This window comes from Elephantulus edwardii, unplaced genomic scaffold (genome assembly GCF_000299155.1).
Source record: "Elephantulus edwardii isolate Elephantulus edwardi_28Jun2011 unplaced genomic scaffold, EleEdw1.0 scaffold00156, whole genome shotgun sequence".
NCBI lineage: Eukaryota > Metazoa > Chordata > Mammalia > Macroscelidea > Macroscelididae > Elephantulus > Elephantulus edwardii.
The window spans coordinates 729,460-739,965 of record NW_006399906.1 but is presented as its reverse complement, the minus strand read 5'-3'; the positions used below and the strand labels follow the sequence as shown (position 1 = coordinate 739,965).

At 35.6% G+C, this 10,506-nt stretch overlaps 1 protein-coding gene across 1 annotated transcript in view; it reads left to right on the top strand.

The window, feature by feature from the left end:
* The window catches only part of LOC102866788 (tyrosine-protein kinase Fer-like), a 575,672-nt gene that overhangs the window by 288,850 nt on the left and 276,316 nt on the right, over positions 1-10,506 (top strand). The window contains exon 11 of the mRNA XM_006895050.1: positions 1,292-1,414. Within this exon, the coding sequence (XP_006895112.1) occupies positions 1,292-1,414 (123 nt within the window). The remainder of the gene's footprint in view (positions 1-1,291; positions 1,415-10,506) is intronic.

Below are 10,506 nucleotides of genomic sequence, written 5' to 3'. Positions count from 1 at the left end.
GGGATGGGTGTGTCAGAGGCAATGCGATTGGCACAGGATAGAGCAGGGTTTAGGGCTATTGTACATAGGGTTGCTATGAGTCGCAAATGACTGGACGGCACATAACAGCAACAACAACAGACTTTTCTTAGAATTTAATACACATTTGTTACATAATCAAGTGAGCTTCTGGTAAGTAAACTTAACTGTTGTTGAGTCAGCACTGATTCATAGCTGGCATTCCAGTGGTTTAGACTAGTAGATAAAGAATTGCATTGTCCAAAGGCAGGCAGTTCAAATCCACCAACTGCTCTGAGAGAGAAAATGGGCAATCTCTTTCTGTATAATCTTCAGCATCTGAAAACCCATTAGAGGTTGAGCTGTGGATCATTTCCTACTACAGTGAAATAAAAGAGGGATAAAAATCACCCTGGAAGTGATTGCCAGTCTTTATACCAAGGAGGCACTGGTGGATTTAAACCACCAGATAGGCACCACTCAGGTTAACAGTGCAATTACCTTTTAGAATAAGCCATCAGAGCTCTTTAAACAGTCAGGTAACAATGTTCTTATTTTTTTTTCTCTTGTGATTATAAATTTTATTCAGCTTAGGTGAGAGACAATATTCTTATTTTATACTTCAGTGTTCCTGCATTGAAAAGTCATGACTCATTAAATGATTGTTCCTTTGCTAAATGTATGATTTTCATTTGATCTTTTTTATAATTTACCTATGTATGTTTGAAATACGATGGTATGGAAAAGAGGTCTTGGCAGAGTTCAGGGAAAATTCATTTTATTTCTTAATACATTTTAAAAATACTGACTTTGAGCATGATGATATTTACAGTCTTATCATTGGTAGAGTTTTCTTTTTGCCAAAAATGTGTGAATAACTTTATATTTTTTGTATAGTCATGGATGCATAAACAACCTCATAAATAATATATGAAAAATCAAATAGTAGTATAATGTTAAATAGTAAGCAAATTTATCAGATATAGTCTTTAAATATTTATTACTACTTTAGACATAATTCACCAAACTTTTTATATATTATTTTTTCAGTTTCTTTTATCAAGTGGAACATAAATGTATGTGTGTGTGTGTATATATATATATATATATATATATATATATGTAAACTTCTGAGTCAGATGTATGCCATATTTTGTTTTCTTGGGTTATTGGGTTATTGTTATAGCAAAATGAATTTCTGAGATATTTGTCTATTTTATAGATTTAATTGCTTGATCCATGTAGTCTTGTTGATGCACTGTTTTCATTTATTCTTTTTTAATTCTTTCTCTAGAATCAATATAGATTTGAAGGAAGTGGGTTTTCAAATATCCCTCAACTTATAAATCATCACTACACAACAAAACAAGTCATCACTAAGAAATCAGGTGTAGTTCTGTTGAATCCTATTGCTAAGGTAGGTGTGTATGTTATATTTTTTTAAAGAATATTTTGTGTACTATCACATGTCACAAATATTCAGAAATAAAGTGGCTATTTAATTTCCACTCATACTAATTTAAGCATGCCATTTCTTGTTTCAGTAAATCTCAGTATTTAAAAAATTAATGAAAATTTATTTTCCCCATGGTAGGTTCAGGATATACAGTTGGGATTTCAAAGATTTTGATGTTTCATTTCACAAGCCAAGTATTTGCATTGTCTAAAGGTTTGACTTTGGGAGAAATGTATTGCTCTATTGCTCTGGAAGAATTACAGCCTTGGAAACCCCATGGGGCAGTTCTACTCTGTCCTTTTAATGTCACTTTGAGTTGAAATTGACTCAACAACAATGAGTTTCATTTACTTTTTGAAAAAAACATGTTGTTGTTGTTGTTGTTGTTTCCTGCTGCTGATTGTGACTAATAGCAACACTGCACACACATGGAACTCTTACATTCTCCTGAACCACTCTCACAATCTCCGCAGTGCTCAGAGCCTAATTTTGCAGTCATTATTTTATTCCATTTCGTTAGGGATCTTCCTCTTTTTGCCGATCCTCTGTGTTTCCAAGCATAATGTCCTTTTTCCAAAACTGGCACCTCAAGACATCATGTCCAAAGTATGTGAGATGAAGTTTCATGATCATTGTCTCTAAGGAATACCTTGGTTGCACTTCTTCAAAGACAGAATTGTTTGTTCTTCTGGAAGCCCATGTATATTCAGTGAAAAGACTTATCCAGATCTCAGCTGAGAGACCAAAGTAATAAAACAGGAACAGTAAATGCATATCTGATCTTGAGTAGCAATAATATAATTTAAAACAAAGCTATTTAGTGCCTACTACGTAAAATTTTCCATAAAGAGTCTAGGTGGATAGAGGAAACTTTCTGAACTGCTATCTGATCAATTATAATCTCTCTCCTCAACACTAACTTTATAGCTGATTATCTCATGATTTTATAGTAGTATCCATAAAAACTGTAAGCTGAAAGCATCATAAGATTAAGGGGCTGTATATGATTGTTTTATGAGGTAGAAATTTAACATTTACCTACCTGACTATTAACCTCATCTGAAGTAATGGAAAGCTAAATTATTTCACAATTATGTTGTAAATATTGCTATGCACTTGATTTAAATAAAAATGAAACACTTTTAAAGGAAAATTACAAAGTTAAATAATTTTCAATTATGAGTGGAGAGCAAATTAATATGGATTTTGTGGTGTTATTACTGTCATATTTCTTTTGGAAATTTGTTTGAACTCATATCTAGTATCTATTTCTGTATTAACTTGTGCAAGAAGTTAATGTGATTGGAGATTTAATATGCTTTACAATGTCTAACTTACATCATAACAAATTTTACTTTTAACTTATGTAATGGATGCTGTATTGGTCCCAATTTATTTTTTTGTTTTATATGCTTTCTTTCTTCCTGCTTATTTCTGATCTTAACTAAGAAAATGTATGTATTATCATAAATGTCCTACTAGGGGACATAGTGGCCAGTGTAGTTTCTTTCTTATTTCTATATTCTTTTCTTTGCTCATATAAAATCTGGTAAAATGAAATATCAAAATTAAAAAACTCATTGCTGTCAAATAGGAATTAACTCATAGCTGACTCTCCAGAGGATTTGTGAAACTCTAAGTCACACAGGAGAAGATTGCCCATCTTTCTCCCTTCAAGGTACTGGATTCAAACCACAAGAGATATGGAGCCTTTGGGTTAGCAGTGCAACTCCCTATAATTATTTAGCTTTCCGCTAAGTTATTTAGCTTTCCCATGATCATGAAGTTTGTAAGCACCCAAGCTTTCAACATCTCAACTTCTCATGGTTGAGTTTTCCTACATAACTTCCCTAAGCCTGTGTAAAGGTACAGAAGATGAATAGTGTTACTGCAAATGGGGGGGCCGTTGATTATCTTAACACCATCATTATCTTTATATCTGAAAGTACACTGAACATGAACATGGTCTTTTCTTGCTCAGTTTCCAGCTCGTGTCATTTCATCAGAGAAATGTGCAAAATTATATAGTTCATTACCTTTTCTCCCTTTTGTCTTCTTTCATTTTGCTTAGTCATGGTTATCTAAATTCCGACAATATATTGTGTAAGGCATTTTTAATTGTATTTCTTGCCTACGCAAAATGCAAGTTATGTAAGGGACATAATTTAATTGTATTTCTTGCCTAGGAAAAATGCAAGTTATGTAAGGGACATAATTTTTTTTTTAACAATTAGTGCAGTTGTATCCCCAATGCTTTTAACAGGTCTAGTCCAATAAATATTTGTTGAAAATTAATTTAATTCAAGAATTACTAGGATTGAAGTGCTTGCTAAGGAGATCTAGTGGTTCAGTCATTAAATACTTAGATATTAACGAAAAGTTTAAACCTATTAGCTGGTGTGTTTGAAAAAGATGAAACAGAAAAGTGAAAAATGTAAATCTTTTTAATATTGTTATGTTTTACATGTAATTTTAGCTTTTAAAATAATTTGCTATTTTATGATAGAAATAGATTTTTATATGGAAATGTAAGCAAAAAAGTTATGATTAAACTGAGTCTTCTTAGGCAGAGAGCCATCATCTTGAACTTAGATGAATTATTTGTCTGCCAATTTGGATCAAATAGTTGTGGCTTTCTACCAGAATTTACTGTAGCATTCCACAATAATAGAGGCAGAGTAAGTTTTTCTGTGGCTAACATTAGGAATTTGTCATGAAGAGACAGGTCCATGGCAACTACATTCTTAAGCAGATGAATTCAAACAGAACAATTCATGAAAAATGAAATGCTTATAATTAAATATTTTATTAGCTTTATTTTGAATAATTTAAAAGATTGTTTTATACATAAGTAATTGTAAAAGTATTATTGCAGATATGGAGGTGGCAGTGTCTGAATTCCACTAACTTTGCAAGGGAAAGAATCACTTTCAATGGCATCAACATCGCAAAGAAAATACCTGTGATATGTATTTCCCACCATCATTACACATTCTTCCAGTTCTAGTGTCACCCTCTAGTAGCATTCACTGCTTGAATTGGGTTCATGTGGTTTTGGCCTTTTGTCATCCATGAGCAATTATAGTATAGAGAAGCTGTGGCATATTCACACAATGGAGTACTATGCTGCATTGAAAAAACAAGGAACTCATGCAATATTATTAAAAATGGGTGACCCTCGAGGACATTATGCTAAGTGAAATATCTCAGTCACAAAAGGACAAATACTGCATAGTGCCACTGCTGTGAAACAGGACTGACATTGGGGTTGCAGGGAGACTGAGAAAGCTGGGATAAATAATGTATACTGCATGGAAGCAGATGAGGGAAAGAACTGTTTAAAAGGGATATATGATTGCGTATTATTGTCATAATAGGCATCCAGAATGAAGGCTGCATAGTGGAGTGGACCTGGGAGGAGGGATTATAAAACAATGAAAGAATTTTTCTTTTACTTTTCAAAGAGAAGAGTGTACTGTAGGGGAGGGGTGGGCAGGGCGAAAAGTATAACAGTGAATGAATGGAAATCCAAAGTCTGTAAATTTTCATTAAAATTCAAACAAACCAAAAAACCTAGAGTCAAATAAATGTAGTAGGAACAGGAAAAAAAGAAAAATTTTCATTAAAATTGATAATAAAAAATTTTTAAAAATAAAGTTCTCTTATCTCTACCAATTATGTGCCATCCCTATTTTGCTAGTAAGCCTAAGTACAAAGACGTTTGGTTCTAGCTCCAAGGTCAGCAGATCTAGCTCCTCGGAAAAGTGCCCAGAGTAATCCACTGAACCAGCAAAATAGTATTTTGGCTTTCAACACTTCTGTTGCCATTGTGGCCACTACTGCTGCTGACACCATTTCTGCCTTCTGTACTGCCATCTTGTTCCTTCATCTCTTATTAATGCAGCAATCTATGGCCAAAGAGCATTCTGTACTCTGGTTCTCCTTTCTCTTTGTTGTGAGATTCCTGTTTTCCATCTCTCAACCTGCTCAACTTAAGCTGAATGAAATGGCGAAACTAACCAATTTCTGTATTACAATTCTGCATATTATATATGCAACTTGTACACAAAAGCTGTACATTTTTACTTGTGCTGCTAACCCAGAGGTACTTATTTGAAATACACCTAGCTGCTCCATGGAAGAAAGATGGACTTTCTCCTCCTGTAAAGATTTACAGCCTTGGAAACCTTAAGGATGGTCACTATGCGTGAGAACCTACTTAAGAGTATATTGTTGTTGTTGTTAGGTACCGTCTAGTTGTAGACGACTCATAGCGACCCTGTGAAAGAAAAGCCTGAGCACTGTTCATAAAGTTTCCAGAGGCAAGCCATTCTGGAAGTAGATGCCACTCCTGCTTCCAAGCTTGTTTTATTCGAGAAGCTCCACCAAACACTGTCCACCATGGGTAACCACTATCACATTTGGCACATGGATGCCACAGTGTTTATTATCACAGCAACCACGAGTTACCTCTGTACAGCAATGCACAGACCAGTGCTATACCACCTAGAAGAATGTTTGACAGAAAACAATTTGAGCCAGACCTGAGGGCAGCAGATTAAAATCAGCCACCTTGGGCTTGGTAGCATAACTTTCTGTCCACTAGGCCAATGTAACTCTCTCTATGTTGTTGTTGTTATTGTTGTTAGGTACCATCGAGTTGTAGATGATTCATAGTGACCCTATGAACGAAAGGCCTGAGCACTCTTCGTAGAGTTTCTGGAGGCAAGCCATTTCAGAAGTGGATACCATTCCTGCTTCCAAGCTTGTTTTAATTATTTTATTATTATATGCTATGGCATGCTGTATTATGACAGAACATAACATAAATGTTATAAAAATGAAGAAAGTGAAGGAGATAATGGGTTAGGCCTGAGATGTTAACCAAGGCAATGTTTAAGTAGTTCAAATATTTGCATGTAGGGAAGTGCTGCTAATATTAAATATCCCTGTCAATACAAGGTAGTTATGATGCCTCCTTAAGAATTTTAAGTAAAGAGTAATCTGTTGGATTATGTGCAAGATGCTAAATGTATATGTTGTTATTATATGCCACAGAGTTGCTTGCAACTCGTAGTGACCCTAAAACAACAGCTCTGAACCCTGTTCTATCTTGGGCCACCTTCACTATCTCTGGCACATCACCCCTATTCCCCTAGTCACTGGGTCAATCCATCTCATCCAGGGTCTTCCTCTCTTGCATTGTCCTTTCACCCTTCCAAGTATGATGTCCCTTTCCAAGGACTAGTCTCTCCTTGCAGCATGCCCAAAATATGTTAGAAAAAGTTTAAAAATCCTTGCCTCTGAGGAGCATTTTGGTTTTACCCTCTCTAGGGTGAAATGGTATGTCCTCCTTCTCCAGCACCACAATTCAAAGGTATTGATTTTTCTTCTATCATCCTTATTCATTACCCACTTGTCTGATGTATAGCAAGTAATTGTGAAGACCATGGCCTGGAGCACACACATCTTAGTCTCTCGACTGTTGTCATCCCCCTCCAGTACTCTGAAAAAGTCTCTTACAGCAGATTTTCCCAATGCAGTTAGTCATTTGATTTTTGGGGGGGCTTGTACCAAGTGTTGATTGTGGAGCCAAGCAAGCTTAAGCTGTTAATTATCTCACTCTCTTCACCATCTATCGTGATGCTGCCAATTGGCCTAGTGGTGAGAGTCAGTGTTTGTGATGTTGAGCTTCAGTCCATATTAACGGCTGCAGTCCTTGATCTTCCATAGCAAATGCCTCAAGTCCTCCTCAATTTCAGCAAATAAGCTTGTATCATCTGTATAATGTACGATGTTGATGGGTTTTCCTCCTATCCTGATGCCACATTCCTCCTCATAGAGCACAGCCTCACAAATAATATGTTCCACATATAGATTGAAAAGTTATGGACATAGGATGCATCCCTGGTGTACATATTTTCTGAGTTTGAACCATGCAGTGTTTTCCTTGCTCCTTTCTTTTTGTTTCTTTATTATTATTAATTTTAATGAAAATTTACAGAGAATTTGGATTTCTATTCATTCATTGTTGCACTTTTCTCCCTGCCTTCCAGTTTGTTTTTCTCTTTGAAAAGTAAAAGAAAAATTCTTTAATTGTTATATGGTCCCTCCCCCCACCCCAAGTCCACTCAACTATGCAGCCATCGTTCTGGACTCGTGTCATGACAATAATATATAATCAGATATATCTTTTAAACAGCTCTCTCTCTTCTGTTTAAATGCAGTATACAGTATACATAATTTATTCCATCTTTCTCAGTCTCCCCCCCCCAACCCCTATGTCAGTCCCGTTTTATAACAGTGGCACTATGCAGTATTTTTCCTTTTGTGACTGAGATATCTCCCTCAGCATAATGTCCTCCAGGGTCATATATTTTAAATAATATTTCATGAGGTTCTTGTTCCTTGCTCCTTTCTAACGATTGCCTGCTGGTTCAAGTATTTTGTTGTAGGGTTTTTTTGTTGTTGTGCTGTCAAGTTGCTTGTGACTCATAGTGACCCTATGTATAACAGCCCTGAAACCTGCTCTATCCTGTGCCAACTTTATTGTCTTTGACACACTTACCCTCATTACCCCAGTCACTGTATCAGTCCATCTCATTGATGGTCTCCCTTTCTTTCTCTGTCCCTCAAACCTCCTAAGTATGCTGAGCGAGTTTGTCTCAAAAGTGTATAGAAATTAGTAAACTTGTGTATTGACCTAACTGGTGGAACACAACCAGTTGTATCATGAAGCTGAGTATACTATATAGGTTTCTGAGGAAAGTGTATTCCCTGATGTAAATTTATAACAGCACCATCTAGTATGCTATAACAGGTGTGTTCAAAGGGAAGAGTAAGAGGGAATGAATGTAGATTAAGAATAAGATTATTATTGTTGCTCTTGTGGACTGTCTAGTAGGAAACAACCCACAGCTGACCCTCTGGTAGGTTTTCAGAGACAGTCACACAAGAGGAGATTGCCCACCCTTCTGTGGAGCAGCTGGTGACTTCGAAAAGTTTGCCTTCAGAATTGCAGCACAGCTTCTTGCCACTAGGGCATTAGTGTTCTCTAAGATTGTGATTACTGTATATTAATAAATAATTTCTCTGTCAAACTGAGAAAACTATTCATTGTATACTTTAGAAAACTTTGAGAAGTTCCCTGCAAAATTGTGTAAATTTTCATGGTTGTACTTTTATAATCTTATTTAAGAATTTCACAGGAATATTTGGTGGTAATGTGGCCATCCAGATTAATAGGTTCAAAACTCGTGCTTTTAATTTCTATGACTTTCCTATTAATTTTATTTTTCAAATCATCTCATTAGCTCTGCTTGTGCTGTCATTTACACAGGTGAAAGAGAAGCAGAGCTAGTAGTAGTAACACAAATTATTAGCTCTACTTATGCTATTATTTATATAGGGGAACTAGAGTGGCCTAGAGGAAGGAACTGTGCTGTCAACCCAAAGTTCCACAGTTCAAACCTATCAGCTGCTCCATGAGAGAAAGATGAACAGTCTCCTCCCATGTGATTTACTGCCTCTGAATACCCACTGGAGGGTTAGGTATGAATTGGTTCCGACTTGATAGTTCACAACAACAATTCATATGGGAATATTTTGTAATTTAAAACAAAACAAAAACAACGGTGTTTAAAATTTGAAGAGATATAAAAAGTTATTTTTTTCCAGCTCTTTAAAATAAGACAATGAAATGTCTTTGCAAATTAGATTGACAATTGTGGAAACAGACAGTATAGAAAAAACAGTTCTCATTTAGGATGCCCACTGGTAAGATTTCTCTTTTGGTAGTTCTCTTAAATCAGGTAATTATTCTATTGATAATAGAAGAGCAAAAAAATTTGCAAAATATTCTCCTTAGAAAATTCGAAAGAAATCTGTAAATCCTTTTGTGGTCCCAAGACATAAAGAAAATTCAGTTAACTCCTACAACTACAGAGTGGACAAGTCAACTTTCTAAAGTTTTCTGTGGCTTACAGTAAACCCACTTCATTGTTATAAAGATCACATGAGAAAGTGTATGTGAATATTTATTGGAAACTACAAAATAGTTTAAAAAATGTTTGCTTAAGATCTAATGAAAAGACAGAAATCAGAACAAAAATAAAATTTGAAATATTATGTAAGAAATATTTTAGAAGTTGTTGTTGTTATGTGCCATGAGTCTCTTGTGACTCGTAGAGAGCCCTAAATCTTGTTTTATCCTGTGCCAACCTCACTGTCTCTGCCACACCCACTCCTATTACCCCAATCACTGAATTGATCCATCTCATCAAAGGTCTTCCTCTTCTGTGCCGTCCCTCCACTCCCCCAAATATGATGTCCCTCTCCAAGGACCGGTCCCTCCTTGCAACGTGCCCAAAGTATGACAAATGAAGCTTCAGAATCCCTGACTCCAAGGAGCAGCCCAGTTTCACCCTCTCCTGGACAAACCTGTTTGTTCTCTTAGCAGGCCATACAACACTCTTCTGCAGCACCACAGCTCAAAGGCATCAGTTCTCTTTCTGTCATCCCTAGTCACTGTAAAGTTCTCCAATGTATAGCACCCAATTGCAAGTACTATTTTATGAGAGAAAAGAAAAAATGTAATTAGATTGTCATGACACTGTATATATCAACAATGTTGCTTTATTGATATTATTCTTTCTTAAGTAAAGAAATTATTGAGATTATGCCCTATCTCAAATCACACTTCTTAAAAATTTTAAGGTTATCAGAACCTGATTTTATGCTATCGAAGATATTTTTATTACAATCTAAGATAGCATAAATTAGAATATTTTCTTTCACAGTAATATCTAGAGTTCTTTATCATTTTTTTCCATACATTAAGCATTCCATCACTGGAATGTAATGATAAACTTGACCTTAAGTCCCATCTTTTATTGAGGTGATTGTCATCGTTGTTAAGTGCCATTGAGTTGCAGACGACTCATAGTGACCCTATAAATGAAAGACCTGAGAACTCTTCATAGAGTTTCCAGAGGCAAGCCATTTTGGAAGTGGATGTTGCTTGTTTTAGTTGGAAAGCCCCAGCTGTATCACAG